Below are 19,099 nucleotides of genomic sequence, written 5' to 3'. Positions count from 1 at the left end.
CTCCTGTGCACACGGTCATTTTCCATGATGTCATCTATACCTTCTCTTCTCGGGTGAGGCCAGAGCACCAGTCCATTGCCATTCAAGGATGCTGGCTGCTACTCCTCGCTCTGGTGGGTTAGATGCCATGGGGTCCGGTGGCAGGAGGATGGGAGGTAAAGGTGGCTAAGAGAACCGCCTCGGGCATCCCCAAGCACAAGATAAGCCTGACACAGGAGTCATAGGGAGGGGGGTAGGCAAGGGAAGATGTTCACTTGTACAAAATTCCAATAGAAAAGATGTGGCTTTGAGCTTGGGGAGGCTTCTTTCAGAGGTCCTTATATCCTGGGAAGGAAGTGAGTGACGGTCATGATCGGGGACACTTTGCTGCCCCTCTTTACCCGTCCATATTTGCTCAGTGCGATGTAGGTCCCCCGGTACAGGTCTGACTCATAGGCGTTGTAATTGTTGGGTAGGAGGGTTTCTCTGAACTTGCATTCCTCTTGGAAGCTGGGCTGCAGGAGAAGGGGACAAACAGCAGAGGCTCAGTTATACATGAGGAGGACTGCAAAATGTCAGCCCAACTGAGTCTTGTACAGGAGGCCTTTCTCCAGTGCCCCTTCCCATCCCCTTGCAAAACAACCACTGCAAGATGTAAGCCATCCTAGGGGAACACCACGTGGCCTGCCCGCATATTCCCTCCTTAACGATGAGGAAACCAAGGCCCTGGGAGGGAGATCAATGGTCCCTGGCATGCAGGGTGGAGCATTTTCTACTAAGTACCTAGATGATCGTTTATTTGGTGATCAATTATTCCATTCAGCAGAAGGACCAGAAAAGGATGCAATAAGCTGCTGTCCAAGTCGGCTGCGAGTGGTAGCCCAGTGGAGTAGGATCAGATCCTGGGGTTCTGCCTACTGGCTTTTCCAGGTCTTAGTCTAATGAACTTGGACAAGCTCCTCCCCACTCAGCCTCAGTTCTCATTTCTGCAAACTGTGTGTGTGCGTCGGGTGTGTGTGTGTGTGCGTTAGACTGATGATTTCTTAGGTCTTTTCCAGCACTATTAGATATGTTAACTCTTTCTTTCCACTTGCGGGTTCCCCAGTCCGTCTTTCCCAAAACAGTTTAAGTCCCAAGTTTGCTGTCTCTTAAAGAGGCCCATCCTTGGTTTTGTTTTGGGGCCCAAAGATGCCCAGCGCCTCCTACACATCCATGGTTCTTCAGAAACACGAAGGAGCAGAGATGGTAGCAGCAGTGACTTTTATGGGGAAAAGAACCTGGTTCTCTCTGTGACAGGTGGTGCCAGGGTGTCTGGGGCCAACAATAAATCTCCCCCCTTTTGTGCTAATTTGGTGGAGGAGTGTGTGCGGACCACCTGTTCAAAAAAACTGAATGCTGGACTTCCTGTCACGCATTAGCGAGCTCATTCCCAATAAATCACCCAGGTCCTCCTTCATTCCTAGAAAAGAGTGCCCATTCTTCCCTGAGCCTGCCTGAGTCACCGGCTCTGAGGGAGGCTGCAGGGATTTCTGTGCTGTTGAGGGGAAACAGCTTGGTGGGGTCTAGAGGAAAAGGGAGCAAAGCAGGAGCTGGGGGACCTAGAATCCAGTCTTAAAAAGAAATGAAGAATGAAACAGAGAAGTAAGGGGAGTGCACTTCCTGCCTCCTTCCTGCTGACTAAGGCCATCGGCTATTAAAAACCCCACTCAATGGCTGACCGGCTGTGCGAGGGGTGTCATCTGACAGTCCCTGAAGGAATAGCACTATGCACTCCAGCCTCGTGGGCAGTGTGGCATGGACGAGAGCCTCCTCCTATGAACGGACAGGCATGAGCATTGCGCTCCCAGATGCCCAGAGCCCTTCCTGTAGGGTCTCTCTGCACGCACTGAAAGTAGTTTGAGGTCCCCGTTGACGTGTTCTTCTTTTCGGATTCCTGAGACTGGATCCCTCAGGCAGGGATTGCGTCTTGTTCAGTGCATGATGCTGAATAAATGATGACTTAATAAGGACAACACTGAAGGATATGGACTCCTCGGGGGGTGGGGGTGGGGTAGCTCTTTTAGGGCATTGTGAGAGCGAGGGAGGGGGCAGCTTGGTCTCTGGGAACACGCTGGCCCCCCTCCCTTCACCCAGTGCTGAATGCATTTTCCCCCTTCCCTCCCTTGCCTGTAGTTTATCGGTTATAAAGCACTTTCCCGTGTTAATTTTCTTGAGAGGATTGTAAACGTTTGCACAATTCACATCAACTGGTTCATTCACAAGCCGTATCAATTGGCTCCTTAACACGTCCCTAGAGTTTCTGCTTTTTACAAGCTTTCCCTGATATGGGTGCTCAGTAAATATCTGTGGAATGGATGAACGAATGAATGTGCCAAAGATGGGGAGAACAAACAAATACAAGTAGGCAAAGAGGATATTTGTGCCATAGCGTTGAAGTTAGATTTATCATGATTAAATCTCAGCTCACCTCTTAGTTACGTGAACTTGGTCAAGTTATTTAATCCTAAATCTCAGTAAAGAGGGAACAGTAAGAGTTAGAATCTTGTAGAATTGAAATGATGCATGGAGACCCCTTGGTACAATGGCTGGTAAAGAGTAAAATTAAAAATAAGAATTAGTATTATTATTCTTTTCCCATACTTTACTTTTAAAGCCCCTAAAGACTTCCTCTTGCCCTGGACCACCATTACCGGAGCCCTTGCTGTGGATTACTGGACAACTTAGCTTTTAATCTCTGCGGTTGTTGACTGGACGAGAGGGAAGCAGTGAGTTTGCATGAAGAAAGCACAGAGCTAAGTAAGGAGAGAGGCAGATGCTTGCTGGGTGCAGCACTAAGTCCTTGGGAGTCTCTCTGGAAGTGGGGTCTTTGTTGTTGCTCTTGTTTTACCTGTGTGGGGAGTCTAGAGCCAGGTATGGGATATAAGAGGTGATGGGGAGGAGGCGGGGCAAGATGGCAGACTGGTGAGCTGTATGTTTTAGTTACTCCTCCAGGAAAGTAGGTAAAAAGCCAGGAACTGCGTGGACTGGACACCACAGAGCAATCTGTCTTTGGGCATACTTCATACAACACTCATGAAAACGTGGAACTGCTGAGATCACCGAAATCTGTAAGTTTTTGCGGCCAGGGGACCCGCGCCCCTCCCTGCCAGGCTCAGTCCCGGGGGAGGAGGGGCTGTCAGCTCCAGGAAGGAGAAGGGAGAATTGCAGTGGCTGCTCTCATCGGAAACTCATTCTACTGATTCAAACTCCAACCATAGATAGACTGAGGCCAGACACCAGAGACTCTGAGAGCAGCCAGCCCAGCAGAGAGGAGACGGGCATAGAAGGAAAACAACACGAGAAGCTCCAAAGTAAAAGCAGAGGATTTTTGGAGTTCTGGTGAACACAGAAAGGGGAAGGGCGGAGATCAGGCCTTGAGGCGCATATGCAAATCCCGAAGCAAGGCTGATCTCTCTGCCCAGGGCACCTTTCCTTAATGGCCCTGGTTGCTTTGTCTATTAGCATTTCAATAACCCATTAGATCTCTGAGGAGGGCCGTTTTTTTTTTTTGTTTTTTTTGTTTTTGTTTTTTTTAAATCCTTTTTGCTTTTTCTAAAACAATTACTCTAAGAAGCTCAATACAGAAAGCTTCAAAGAATTGAAATTTGGGCACGTCAAGTCAAGAGCAGAAATAAGAGAGCTCTGAGACAAAAGGCAATAATCCAGTGGCTGAGAAAATTCACTAAACAACACAACTTCCCAAGAAAAGGGGGGTGTCCGCTCACAGCCACCATCCTGGTGGACAGGAAACACTCCTGCCCATCGCCAGCCCCATAGCCCAGAGCTGCCCCAGACAACCCAGTGTGACGGAAGTGCTTCAAATAACAGGCACACACCACAAAACTGGGCGTGGACATTAGCCTTCCCTGCAACCTCAGCTGAATGTCCCAGAGCTGGGAAGGGGGAGCAGTGTGAATTAACAGAGCCCCATTCAGCCATCATTTGAGCAGACTGGGAGCCTCCCAACACAGCCCAGCAGCCCAGAACTGCCCTGCGGGGACGGCACTCACCTGTGACATAGCACAGTCATCCCTCAACAGAGGACCCGGGGTGCACAGCCTGGAAGAGGGGCCCACTTGCAAGTCTCAGGAGCCATACGCCAATACCAAAGACTTGTGGGTCAGTGGCAGAGACAAACTGTGGCAGGACTGAACTGAAGGATTAGACTATTGCAGTAGCTTTAAAACTCTAGGATCATCAGGGAGATTTGATTGTTAGGGCCACCCCCCCTCCCCGACTGCCCAGAAACACGCCCCACATACAGGGCAGGCAACACCAACTACACACGCAAGCTTGGGACACCAATTGGGCCCCACAAGACTCACTCCCCCACTCACCAAAAAGGCTAAGCAGGGGAGATCTGGCTTGTGGAGAACAGGTGGCTCGTGGACGCCACCTGCTGGTTAGTTAGAGAAAGTGTACTCCACGAAGCTGTAGATCTGATAAATTAGAGATAAGGACTTCAACTGGTCTACAAACCCTAAAAGAACCCTATCAAGGACAGCAAATGCCACGAGGCCAAAAACAACAGAAAATTATAAAGCATATGAAAAAACCAGACGATATGGATAACCCAAGCCCAAGCACCCAAATCAAAAGACCAGAAGAGACACACCTAGAGCAGCTACTCAAAGAACTAAAGATGAACAATGAGACCCTAGTACTGGATATGAAGGAAATCAAGAAGACCCTAGAAGAGCATAAAGAAGACATTGCAAGACTAAATAAAAAAATGGATGATCTTATGGAAATTAAAGAAACTGTTGACCAAATTAAAAAGATTCTGGACACTCATAGTACAAGACTAGAGGAAGTTGAACAACGAATCAGTGACCTGGAAGATGACAGAATGGAAAATGAAAGCATAAAAGAAAGAATGGGGAAAAAAATTGAAAAACTCGAAATGGACCTCAGGGATATGATAGATAATATGAAGCGTCCGAATATAAGACTCATTGGTGTCCCAGAAGGGGAAGAAAAGGGTAAAGGTCTAGGAAGAGTATTCAAAGAAATTGTTGGGGAAAACTTCCCAAATCTTCTAAACAACATAAATACACAAATCATAAATGCTCAGCGAACTCCAAATAGAATAAATCCAAAAAAACCCACTCCGAGACATATACTGATCACACTGTCAAACATAGAAGAGAAGGAGCAAGTTCTGAAAGCAGCAAGAGAAAAGCAATTCACCACATACAAAGGAAACAGCATAAGACTAAGTAGTGACTACTCAGCAGCCACCATGGAGGCGAGAAGGCAATGGCACGATATATTTAAAATTCTGAGAGAGAGGAATTTCCAGCCAAGAATACTTTATCCAGCAAAGCTCTCCTTCAAATTTGAGGGAGAGCTTAAATTTTTCACAGACAAAGAAATGCTGAGAGAATTTGCTAACAAGAGACCTGCCCTACTGGAGATACTAAAGGGAGCCCTACAGACAGAGAAACAAAGACAGGACAGAGAGACTTGGAGAAAGGTTCAGTACTAAAGAGATTCGGTATGGGTACAATAAAGGATATTAATAGAGAGAGGGAAAAATATGGCAAACATAATCCAAAGGATAAGATGGCCGATTCAAGAAATGCCTTCACGGTTTTAACGTTGAATGTAAATGGATTAAACTCCCCAATTAAAAGATATAGATTCGCAGAATGGATCAAAAAAAATGAACCATCAATATGTTGCATACAAGAGACTCATCTTAGACACAGGGACACAAAGAAATTGAAAGTGAAAGGATGGAAAAAAATATTTCATGCAAGCTACAGCCAAAAGAAAGCAGGTGTAGCAATATTAATCTCAGATAAAATAGACTTCAAATGCAGGGATGTTTTGAGAGACAAAGAAGGCCACTACATACTAATAAAAGGGGCAATTCAGCAAGAAGAAATAACAATCGTAAATGTCTATGCACCCAATCAAGGTGCCACAAAATACATGAGAGAAACATTGGCAAAACTAAAGGAAGCAATTGATGTTTCCACAATAATTGTGGGAGACTTCAACACATCACTCTCTCCTATAGATAGATCAACCAGACAGAAGACCAATAAGGAAATTGAAAACCTAAACAATCTGATAAATGAATTAGATTTAACAGACATCTACAGGACATTACATCCCAAATCACCAGGATACACATACTTTTCTAGTGCTCACGGAACTTTCTCCAGAATAGATCATATGCTGGGACATAAAACAAGCCTCAATAAATTTAAAAAGATTGAAATCATTCAAAGCACATTCTCTGACCACAATGGAATACAATTAGAAGTCAATAACCATCAGAGACTTAGAAAATTCACAAATACCTGGAGGTTAAACAACACACTCCTAAACAATCAGTGGGTTAAAGAAGAAATAGCAAGAGAAATTGCTAAATATATAGAGACGAATGAAAATGAGAACACAACATACCAAAACCTATGGGATGCAGCAAAAGCAGTGCTAAGGGGGAAATTTATAGCACTAAACGCATATATTAAAAAGGAAGAAAGAGCCAAAATCAAAGAACTAATGGATCAACTGAAGAAGCTAGAAAATGAACAGCAAACCAATCCTAAACCAAGTACAAGAAAAGAAATAACAAGGATTAAAGCAGAAATAAATGACATAGAGAACAAAAAAACAATAGAAAGGATAAATATCACCAAAAGTTGGTTCTTTGAGAAGATCAACAAGATTGACAAGCCCCTAGCTAGACTGACAAAATCAAAAAGAGAGAAGACCCATATAAACAAAATAATGAATGAAAAAGGTGACATAACTGCAGATCCTGAAGAAATTAAAAAAATTATAAGAGGATATTATGAACAACTGTATGGCAACAAACTGGATAATGTAGAAGAAATGGACAATTTCCTGGAAACATATGAACAACCTAGACTGACCAGAGAAGAAATAGAAGACCTCAACCAACCCATCACAAGCAAAGAGATCCAATCAGTCATCAAAAATCTTCCCACAAATAAATGCCCAGGGCCAGATGGCTTCACAGGGGAATTCTACCAAACTTTCCAGAAAGAACTGACACCAATCTTACTCAAACTCTTTCAAAACATTGAAAAAAATGGAACACTACCTAACTCATTTTATGAAGCTAACATCAATCTAATACCAAAACCAGGCAAAGATGCTACAAAAAAGGAAAACTACCGGCCAATCTCCCTAATGAATATAGATGCAAAAATCCTCAACAAAATACTTGCAAATCGAATCCAAAGACACATTAAAAAATCATACACCATGACCAAGTGGGGTTCATTCCAGGCATGCAAGGATGGTTCAACATAAGAAAAACAATCAATGTATTACAACACATTAAAAACTCGAAAGGGAAAAATCAATTGATCATCTCAATAGATGCTGAAAAAGCATTTGACAAAATCCAACATCCCTTTTTGATAAAAACACTTCAAAAGGTAGGAATTGAAGGAAACTTCCTCAACATGATAAAGAGCATATATGAAAAACCCACAGCCAGCATAGTACTCAATGGTGAGAGACTGAAAGCCTTCCCTCTAAGATCAGGAACAAGACAAGGATGCCCGCTGTCACCACTGTTATTCAACATTGTGCTGGAAGTGCTAGCCAGGGCAATCCGGCAAGACAAAGAAATAAAAGGCATCCAAATTGGAAAAGAAGAAGTAAAACTGTCATTGTTTGCAGATGATATGATCTTATATCTAGAAAACCCTGAGAAATCAACGATACACCTACTAGAGCTAATAAACAAATTTAGCAAAGTAGCGGGATACAAGATTAATGCACATAAGTCAGTAATGTTTCTATATGCTAGAAATGAACAAACTGAAGAGACACTCAAGAAAAAGATACCATTTTCAATAGCAACTAAAAAAATCAAGTACCTAGGAATCAACTTAACCAAAGATGTAAAAGACCTATACAAAGAAAACTACATAACTCTACTAAAAGAAATAGAAGGGGACCTTAAAAGATGGAAAAATATTCCATGTTCATGGATAGGAAGGCTAAATGTCATTAAGATGTCAATTCTACCCAAACTCATCTACAGATTCAATGCAATCCCAATCAAAATTCCAACAACCTACTTTGCAGACTTGGAAAAGCTAGTTATCAAATTTATTTGGAAAGGGAAGATGCCTCGAATTGCTAAAGACACTCTAAAAAAGAAAAACGAAGTGGGAGGACTTACACTCCCTGACTTTGAAGCTTATTATAAAGCCACAGTTGCCAAAACAGCATGGTACTGGCACAAAGATAGACATATAGATCAATGGAATCGAATTGAGAATTCAGAGATAGACCCTCAGATCTATGGCCGACTGATCTTTGATAAGGCCCCCAAAGTCACCGAACTGAGCCATAATGGTCTTTTCAACAAATGGGGCTGGGAGAGTTGGATATCCATATCCAAAAGAATGAAAGAGGACCCCTACCTCACCCCCTACACAAAAATTAACTCAAAATGGACCAAAGATCTCAATATAAAAGAAAGTACCATAAAACTCCTAGAAGATAATGTAGGAAAACATCTTCAAGACCTTGTATTAGGAGGCCACTTCCTAGACTTTACACCCAAAGCACAAGCAACAAAAGAGAAAATAGATAAATGGGAACTCCTCAAGCTTAGAAGTTTCTGCACCTCAAAGGAATTTCTCAAAAAGGTAAAGAGGCAGCCAACTCAATGGGAAAAAATTTTTGGAAACCATGTATCTGACAAAAGACTGATATCTTGCATATACAAAGAAATCCTACAACTCAATGACAATAGTACAGACAGCCCAATTATAAAATGGGCAAAAGATATGAAAAGACAGTTCTCTGAAGAGGAAATACAAATGACCAAGAAACACATGAAAAAATGTTCAGCTTCACTAGCTATTAGAGAGATGCAAATTAAGACCACAATGAGATACCATCTAACACCGGTTAGAATGGCTGCCATTAAACAAACAGGAAACTACAAATGCTGGAGGGGATGTGGAGAAATTGGAACTCTTATTCATTGTTGGTGGGACTGTATAATGGTTCAGCCACTCTGGAAGTCAGTCTGGCAGTTCCTTAGAAAACTAGATATAGAGCTACCATTCGATCCAGCGATTGCACTCCTCGGTATATACCCGGAAGATCGGAAAGCAGTGACACGAACAGATATCTGCACGCCAATGTTCATAGCAGCATTATTCACAATTGCCAAGAGATGGAAACAACCCAAATGTCCTTCAACAGATGAGTGGATAAATAAAATGTGGTATATACACACGATGGAATACTACGCGGCAGTAAGAAGGAACGATCTGGTGAAACATATGACAACATGGATGAACCTTGAAGACATAATGCTGAGCGAAATAAGCCAGGCACAAAAAGAGAAATATTATATGCTACCACTAATGTGAACTTTGAAAAATGTAAAACAAATGGTTTATAATGTAGAATGTAGGGGAACTAGCAGTAGAGAGCAATTAAGGAAGGGGGAACAATAATCCAGGAAGAACAGATAAGCTATTTAACGTTCTGGGGATGCCCAGAAATGACTATGGTCTGTTAATTTCTGATGGTTGTAGTAGGAACAAGTTCACTGAAATGTTGCTATATTATGTAACTTTCTTGGGGTAAAGTAGGAACATGTTGGAAGTTAAGCAGTTATCTTAGGTTAGTTGTCTTTTTCTTACTCCCTTGCTATGGTCTCTTTGAAATGCTCTTTTATTGTATGTTTGTTTTCTTTTTAACTTTTTTTTTCATACAGGTGATTTGAAAAAAGAAGGGAAAGTTAAAAAAAAAAAAAAAAAGAAAAAAAAAAAAGAAAAAAGACAAACAAGGGGAAAAAAAAAAAAAAAAAGATGTAGTGCCCCCTTGAGGAGCCTGTGGAGAATGCAGGGGTATTCGCCTACCCCACCTCCATGGTTGCTAACATGACCACAGACATAGGGGACTGGTGGTTTGATGGGTTGAGCCCTCTACCATAAGTTTTACCCTTGGGAAGACGGTTGCTGCAAAGGAGAGGCTAGGCCTCCCTGTATTTGTGCCTAAGAGTCTCCTCCTGAATGCCTCTTTGTTGCTCAGATGTGGCCCTCTCTCTCTGGCTAAGCCAACTTGAAAGGTGAAATCACTGCCCTCCCCCCTACGTGGGATCAGACACCCAGGGAAGTGAATCTCCCTGGCAACGTGGAATATGACTCCCAGGGAGGAATGTAGACCTGGCACCGTGGGACGGAGAACATCTTCTTGACCAAAAGGGGGATGTGAAAGGAAATGAAATAAGCTTCAGTGGCAGAGAGATTCCAAAAGGAGCCGAGAGGTCACTCTGGTGGGCACTCTTATGCACACTTTAGACAACCCTTTTTAGGTTCTAAAGAATTGGGGTAGCTGGTGGTGGATACCTGAAACTATCAAACTACAACCCAGAACCCATGAATCTCGAAGACAGTTGTATAAAAATGTAGCTTATGAGGGGTGACAATGGGATTGGGAAAGCCATAAGGACCAAACACCACTTTGTCTAGTTTATGGATGGATGTGTAGAAAAGTAGGGGAGGGAAACAGACAGACAAAGGTACCCAGTGTTCTTTTTTACTTCAATTGCTCTTTTTCACTCTAATTATTATTCTTGTTATTTTTGTGTGTGTGCTAATGAAGGTGTCAGGGATTGATTTAGGTGATGAATGTACAACTATGTAATGGTACTGTAAACAATCGAAAGTACAATTTGTTTTGTATGACTGCGTGGTATGTGAATATATCTCAAAAAAAAAAAAAAAAAAAAAAAAAAAAAAAAAAAAGAGGTGATGGGGAAAGCTCTGGAAGCAACAGCACTAGGTGAAATTAAACTCAAGGTTGCTTGTAAAAGTTAAGTGAGAGCAAATGAACAGAACAGTGTCCAGAAGTAGACTCAAACACATATATGTATATAAAGTAAAAAATAACCTGAAATGAATATAAATGAAAAGCAGTGTTTCATATCACTGGGGAAAACATGGTATTGGAACAACTGGATATTATTTTTTTAAAATAATAAAGTTTGATGTGTGGGTTCATTTCTTATAGCAAAATAAATTCCAAAAGGAGCAGAGACTTAAATGCAAAAAAAGAGGCCCATGAGGGTCCAAAAAAGAAATTTTTTTTTTTTTTAATAATCTCAGAGCAGGACAGAAAAAACTAGAAGCCATAAGAGGAAAAAAGTAATAAATTTGATTTCTGCCTGGAAAAAAAAATTACCTTAAACAAAATCAAAATATAAATGGAAACTAGGATAAAATATTTATAATGCTAATGTCAAAGAGCAAAGTTTTGTACTATATTCAAAACCCTTTATTCATTGAAAAATGTGAAAGTTTATGAACAGACAATTTCACAGAAAAGGAAAAAGAAATAGCATTTAAACATAGGAACATATGCCTAATCTCACACATAAGAGAAATGTAAATAGTAACCCTGAGATTCTATTTTTGTTTGTCAGATTGCAAAGAGAAAAATGTTTAAGAATATACCTTCACTGGTGAGGGCATGGGGACCGGGAATTTTCATTTAATGCCCATTGGTGTGTGTATTATAACCTCAATCAAGAGCAATTTGACAACTCTCAAAATGAAAAAAAAAAAAAAAATGGCTATTGCTTTGATCAGCAATTCCACTTCTAGGAATTCATCTTACTGGTATACTTACATGTGTGTACCAAAGTTATGCACTGCAACATTATGTGTACTAGTAAAAGACTGGAAACCACCTAGGTCCATCAGGAGTGGAGAGGTTAATTCAATATGGTGCGTCCACCCAGTGGAATACTATGCAGCCATGAAGAGAACGAGAAACCACCCTGTGCACTGATAATGATATGGTCTCAAAGGTACACTGTTAAGTGAACAAGCAAGGTTCACACCAGTTTGTATATGATGCTACTTTCTGTTTGCATGACTTTTAAAAAATGACACCAGTGCGTGAGCACGTGACACTCATGGAGTGGCTCCTGGAATGTTACCAAGAAACTGCCTCTGGCTGTGTGACAACGGTGGGAGTGAGACTTAATTTCTATTGCATATTCTTTTGTTCCTTGTTACCCTTACACCTTGTTCATGTGTTATCTACTCAAACAAGTACATTATTTAAAAAAAAAAAAAATGGGGAAGGAAATCAGGATAGAAGAAGGGCCAGGAGATGGTGTGGGACAACATTTTTATCAGAAACTGGTTGTCTCCTTGCTGTCAGAGCCTCCGCTGCGCCCACTTGCATTCCCCTCTGTTCTAACTTTATATGTCCTGGAGAGTAACACTCCTCGTCAGTTTCTAGGAGAATTTTTATTTCAGATGTGGATGGTGCAAGAGATGTTTTATGTGCTGTTTGCAAACTCTAGAGAGGAAATTAAATCTTAAGGCAGGGGTTAGGGTGGGGAGGGGAAGGGGTAGGAATTGTGTGATTCTGGCAGGAAACTCTAAGGGCATTTACTTCCTTTTTCCCTATCTGGAACATGACCATCTAAGAATCCAGCCTTTCCTAAGTGTCTGGGTCTCCTAAAACACTGTTTAAAGGTGCATGCAGCAGTTTGTAGGCATGCTGCACTATTCTCTCTCATCAGATTCTGATTATTTAAATCACCCCATTTAAAAAAAGTTTCCTTCTTTTGTTTCTTTCAGTTCTGTCCTTTTTCTCTAGTTTATCTCCTATTCCTAGCCTTTCCTGGGACTCTGCACAAACCTCAAGTGCGAAAAGGGAAATAGATGCAGCTTGCTTTAGAAGTCCTTGCTCGCTGCATCCGGGACTGCCATGCTGGAAGGTGTGTGGGAGGGGGTCACAGCGACGACTTTTCCCTGAGCTCTTGGAGGGAGTCTTCATATGCTTCAGGCTGGCGGGAGTTTTACATCGATTCTCAAACTTGTATCAAGACCCGGCCCCTTAATTCATCTGCAGTGTATCCCTCGGCTCTAGGTTCTCATGACTCAGGAATGTTGGCTCCTCAGCTCTGGTGAGGAAAGCGCTCGAGCCAAGTGAACGCCACGTTAATAAAAGCAGCCACCGTACATTATTACTTGAACAAATGAAAATAATTCCACCGGCTCACATTTCCAGAGTCTGCCACGCCTCAAACAGCAGTGTGACGATTCTACATAGGCCTAATCCGACTTAGATGGAACCAAACTCTTTATAAAGCTTTTGACTTGCACCATGGACAAGGACACTTTGCAAAGGAGGCAGATGTATGGGTGTTTAGGGGCAAGTTACCTCTGGCAGAAATGCCCCTAAAAGTCTGCGATGGACAAGATAATCCATCTTCTTGTCTTAGAACCAAATCACCCGGACTTATGTGGGTCCATTCCTACTCTTAAAGACCTCCACCCTAGGGCCCCAGATTGTGGGGTGGGTGGGGAGGAGGGGGAGGGGCGGTGAGAAAAAGTGAAAATTCTTTGTCCTAAGACTGTTTCTTTCTGCAGCCCCTGTTTCTTTTTCTCTCCTTAGCTGAAATGGAGAACTATCACCCAGCCCTGAAGATGCTTTCATTTTCTAAGCACATGTCCTAAAACACGAATTGCACAGTTAACTTAGAAGTGTTTAAAAAACGGTTTCTATTGGTTCCATCATTCTTTTCATGCCTGCATTAGCTCTTCGTAGCAGGCAGGTCAAAGGCAAAACCCTCTGTAAAATCTGTCTGTGGGCCTTCCGGGTCCCTCCCTCACAGCTCAGACCTGGGCTCCCCCAGGCACTTCCACACATTTAACACGCTTATGTCCTTTCTCCACCCTCTAGAATCCTGTTCTTTCTGGGTGGGTGTGGAATCCAACAGGGAGGAAAGCCTTGGCCCTCCCGTGCCCCCAGCCTAACACCCCAGATGAGAGTCAAAGGCCTCTGGGGATGAAATACAACACCACGTTTTGGACATTGTGGCACTACTATTGATTAAAAGGATGAGATGCAGTGATAATCAGTAAAACCAAAATCTGCTTAAAAGCATAACTGAATTCCTAGTAACTTTTTGTCAGTCTGTGTTCCTCTCAAAGGATTCCTATAGAACCATTGTTCTATTGTGATGTGTGTTTGGGGTTTTTGTTTGTTTGTTTTAATTTTAATGGGGATCAAGAAGGAGGTTGGAATCCACTGATTTCTGACTTAGTTTACACTGAGAGAACCGAGGCCAGGCCCACAGAAGCTCAGTGACTTGGCCCAAAGCAAGACAAGTAGCTCACGGGTAGTAGGGGTTGGAACTGAAACTGGGGTCTCAGTCTGTGCCCCTCAGTACACATCTGCTGCAGGGCCCTGTGGCCTGGAGGCAGGTCTGTGCACAGCCACCACAGATGGGTCCTCACCTGTGAGGTGAGGCTGGTGATCTAGGGTACCTCACAGGGTAGCCTCCAGCAGGGAGCCTGAGAAACTGTAGGTGCTCAGTAGGTGAACTGAATTGTCGCCTCGGGAGGGCGGGGCACATTGCCAGGAAGCTCTGCGCTCCTCTTTCCTGGAGACTTCTCCCTGTTGGGTTCTCCTAGCTCTTGGTTTTCTGACCAGGGGTTGTCCCCTCTCCCCTCCTCCTTTAACCCCCACCACCCCTCCCTGTTGTGCCTTCCTCCTCCCCACTTCAGAAAGCCCGTTTAGCCACAGTAGCAGCTGAGACGCCAAGAGATCAGGCAGCCCTGGGGGCTTAAAGTGAAATAGTGTGAATGAAATCATCACCCAGCGGGAGTCTTCCTGGCTCCAGGGATCAGTTGGCAATTGTGTTTTTAGATGGTGATTACAGCCCCAGGGGGGTGGGGAGGGCGGGGTGGAGGTTGTTCGGGAGCACCTGGTCCCCCGCCACACACAGCATCAGGTGCCCCGGGCTTGGGGCCCAGCTCAGCCGGGCAGCACTGCCCTGCCCCGCTCTCCCTCCACAGCCGCCTGGGCCCGAGGTTCAGGGAAGAGAATCTCCCACCTCCGAGAAGGTACTCTTTGATCAGTGCTACTGGGGGTGGAGAGGAGCGAAGGGTGAAGAGTGGGTGGATCTTCTCAGAGGAGTCCCCCTTTTTCCTGGATTCTGTTAATTTAGGGAGACTTAGATCTCATAAACCCACTTGATCCCTTTTAAAGTAATTTGCTAAAGGTGCAGTGGAGCCAGGGACTGCCAGGGGTGCCTCAAGAATGAGTCAGTCCACACTTCAAAAACGTGGTTCCATTTGCTTCTCCTGCACACCCCTTTGCCGTGCTTTCTCTGATGGGTAAATCTCCTATTTCCAGGGTCCCCCAGCTTCTCCTACCAAGACCATGCATAGATTTAAAGTAGAAAGTAGATAAATCTACCCTCTATTTGCTCCCCTTCTCTTCCTCAAGGTTTGATTCCTTTCTGAGGAAGGAGAAAGAAATAATAAACAGTCTGTTAATAACGGTGGCAATAACATGGGTTAATTTAATTTGTGCTTTCTTCTAGGAGCTTGACCTGAAAAACATGGAGTCCCGTGGCCATCAACCCAAAACCCAGGGTTCTTAATTCTGTGGGATTCCAGGTGCTATGCGGGCTGGTGAGAGGGGGCTCCTTGGGATGATGTCGTCCTTCCAGCTATTCTACAGGGTACCTGCTCCACCAGAACCTGCGCTGTGTCCCAGGCTGCCTCCTGCTCTCTCCACTTTTCCAGAGAATGGTAAAAAAGAAAAAAAAGTGTCTGAGAATTCCAAGTCCGATGCTTTGCTTCATCTCATCCAACCCACAAACTCTCAGGGATGCTGTAACCCTCGGGAAGTCGTGATTCCCACCTCCAGTGGTTACGTAGCTTGGTGGTTCTGAAACCTCAACTTGCCTGTGTCTCAGAAACACCTGTGAAACTTAAAAATGACAGACCAACCAATACACAGATTTCCAGACCTGTGTCCAGCCCTACTGAGTAAGAATCTCTGAGGAAAATCCCTGGAAATCTGTATTTTTAACAAATTACCAAGATGAAGTTAATATTTATGGAAACCCACTGATTTCAATCCATCTCCATGTAAGTCAACTCTTATCATGCCGTCTTAATTAACAAACTAGTAAATGATGATTTCTGCTAGGTCTTACTGCTAAAGATTTTGAGGCAGGGGCCATCTGGGTTACCCACTCTCACATTGAACAGCTCAGTCCATCCTCTAAGGAGAAGGAGAATGGTCGTCTCCAAGCTCCTCCCAAATAACACTGGGATACCTTAACTGTTGCTCTCAGGTATTCCTTTTTAGCTTTCCTATTTCTGTCAAAAGAACCTCAGGTTCCTCAACCTCATGGGGACATTTTACCAATCCATATTTTGGAATAATCCGCAGCACAGGCTGAGAGACCCAGGGACGGGTAGGTCTGAGAGAGCAGTCTTTGGTGAATGTGCTAGAAATTGGTTGCATGAACCAAAGCACCAGCCTTGGCCCTTCCAGGGGTGAGCAACGGTGGGGTGGGAGTGAGGCCTGGTGCCAGCTGAGGGTGCAAAAGTCAGAGCGAGGAGGTTTCTCTAGCCTTTGGGTTCAGAGACCAGCAGTCTAATACCCTTAGAATAAAATTCAACAAATTGTTGAAGGTGAGGTAAAATAGCCTCCACGTTCGGCCCTCCTACTGTGCTCTCGGCACGGGGTGTCCCTTCCGTGAGTGGGACACGGACAGGCACACACGCAGGCTGAAGGACAGGCTGGCTTTCTCTCGGTCTCTCCAATTCAGGGAATCAAACCTGACTGTGAGCCTGGATGACAGCTTTATACCCAATGCAGGTTTCCTTCTGACCCAGTAACTTTCTGAGCCACAGTTCCTCTTTAATTGCAAAGGCTCTGGCAGGTGGGGACCAGGAAAATACAGTCCAATGCAGAGGCCAATTGACTGTGACGCTAATGCACACAAGCTTCAAGGCCCTTCCCCTGCGTGGGTTACTTCCACAGCCCTTCTCCCTCATTCTAGATAAATAGTCACATCTCTATTCAACATCTTTTGTTATTTTCTTAAATTGCTTAAGCTGCAGGCCACATAAAACCTGGAACTGCCCCAGGCCCAGGGAACTCACCGTTGTGTACAGTCTTCCTTTACTGTTCATGGCAACGAAGAGAGCACTTTTCAGTCCAAAGAGACTCACCACACCTCGCTCCACTGTGGAAATTTCCAGCAGACCTGATAAAGAAATGAGGGCCATATTACCTAAGGCTTGTGCAAATCAGAGTGGGACACAAGCCAAATTGTGATCTGGTAAGAGCATCAAAGTCCATCCCCTGCTCCTAGAAAGATGGGCCCACCATCGTCTCTATTCTTTTCCTCCTAAATTCGGGAGATCCTGGCTGTAAGGCTCGTCAAGTCCTGTCACTATTCTGTTAAGAATTCAGTTCTGCAAGGGAAAGTTCTGACATCAGAATTAGGGATTGGAACGGCCACTTATGTATCTACTTGAGATTAGTTTTGCATCTGGGCTTTCCCTGACATGATTACATCAGGTGCTTGTCTGGGGAAAAAAAAAAAAGACTTCTGATTATTTTGTTTTTAAATGCATATGCCACATATTTCAGAAAATCCCATCTAATCGCACAAACACTGTGGCCATGCAGAGGCTGATGGTTGGCCTGACTCCTGGCTCTTGCAGCCCCATCCTCTCTCGGATAGAGGAGCCTATCCACGCAGCAGCCCATCAAATAGTAAGATAAGGACCCAGGGGCAGAGGGGGCAGGTGTGAAATAAAAAGAGGGATGTGCATCAGCTAGGAAATGCACAAACCACTTGCCTTTCCTTCTCAAAGAGTGAAGCTGAATAAAAATAAGCTGTTGTCTAATTTGGTCCAGTATTTCTAACTAATTCTCCCCACCCCCGGCTTATGGCTCCCGAGACGTGTGGATCGTAATGGTCTTATAAGACCACAGGTGGGCCAATAATGCTGTGGCACAGGGGCCCTGTGGGGTGATGGCAAAGGACACCAGGATGCTTGGACCTTGGCACATTGAACCTGCAGCGAGGCAGGGTCACACAGGCTGAGAGAGGCGGATGTGCTTATGAGCACCTCGGTGGTGGTGCTGAATAACATCGCTCCCCCTTTAGAGTAGGATCCCACCCACCAGCACAAGCCCCCTTCCTCTTTGAGCCCCCTGAGCTTTCCAGGTGGCTGGTGCTGCACTCACTGTAGGGGTTCTCCTCGTGGGTCCCGCTGATCCGGCCGTCGGGGGCCACCTGGAGGTGAAAGCCGATGCCCACGTTGCAGTAGAGCCTCCGCTGCCGCTTGATCCCCACCAAGTAGCCACTTTCCCAATTCACCCCGGCGAAGTCTCCAGCCAGCCCGGTGCGAGACCTGGACAGCAGAGTGCCCCAGCCCCTCGAGTCCAGCAGGGTGCTGTTGGCGCGGGTGCCTGCTGGCGAGGGCACCACCGTGCCCGCTAGGACGCCCAGGAAGACGAGAGCCCGCAGTGTGGCCTGAAGGCGTCCTGCTCCCCTGGACATAGTGATGAGCAGCCTCTGTCCCAGGGCCATCCACCTTGCCTCTCAGGCACGTGGTCAGAATTAATGGCCCTAAAAATACTGCCCTTCTTGTTTTCCTCCCCTCGGCATGGCGGCAGGGGCTTATTTTTGGAAGGCAGATGAAGGCTGCTGACATGAAACCAAAGCCTGCTTCGGGCACTCGGGTCGGGAGCAGAGGGACCCAGGCTGAGCCGCGGCTGGTGGGGACCATGGCTTGGGGACGCTCTCTAGCTCGGCCGCCTGCTCCGTCCCGAGTTGATTATATTTGATTTGACCTATCCTTACAGTTCAGCGCCCAGCCCTCCCTGCCGCCCATCATCACCCTGACGTCAGCTGGCCCAGCTCGCTTATCCAAGACTGTAACATTAACCTGCTCCTGGGCCTGGCTGCCTCCCCAGACCCCCATCACCCTCCCTACTCCCCAGGGACTCTCGGAACCGCTGTCATTCCAACTATGAGGCAGGAATGGAGGTAGCTGGGAGCATCTCTGGGGGTGGGGTAGCTGGCTGGGAGCCCAGGGGAAGAGGGAGGCGAGAGGCCACCCAGCACCCAAATTGGGCAGAAGTTCCTGGCCTGGCAGTGCCGGCTTCCTTATTTAGAGGGGAAAGGGGAAGCCTTGGTGGTGGGTTATGACCATAGCCTACAAGTTACCCCTGAAAGCTTTTCATGGAAAGAGCCCACAGTCGAGGGCAGGAGAAGCTT

The 19,099-nt window shown here is 44.9% G+C and overlaps 1 protein-coding gene across 1 annotated transcript; it reads right to left on the bottom strand.

Moving 5' to 3' along the window:
* Positions 1-317: 317 nt before the first annotated feature.
* FGF6 (fibroblast growth factor 6) lies at positions 318-18,409 on the bottom strand. The gene is made up of 3 exons (XM_037848141.1): positions 18,064-18,409; positions 16,968-17,071; positions 318-494 (listed from the first exon to the last, which is right to left on the bottom strand). The coding sequence occupies exons 1-3, from the start codon at positions 18,407-18,409 to the stop codon at positions 318-320; spliced, it is 627 nt and encodes a 208-aa protein (XP_037704069.1).
* Positions 18,410-19,099: the final 690 nt, after the last annotated feature.

Source organism: Choloepus didactylus, chromosome 8, assembly GCF_015220235.1.
Source record: "Choloepus didactylus isolate mChoDid1 chromosome 8, mChoDid1.pri, whole genome shotgun sequence".
In the NCBI taxonomy this organism is placed as follows: Eukaryota; Metazoa; Chordata; class Mammalia; order Pilosa; family Megalonychidae; genus Choloepus; species Choloepus didactylus.
Note: the sequence above shows the minus strand (reverse complement) of the source record. Positions and strands in the feature narration are given on the sequence as shown.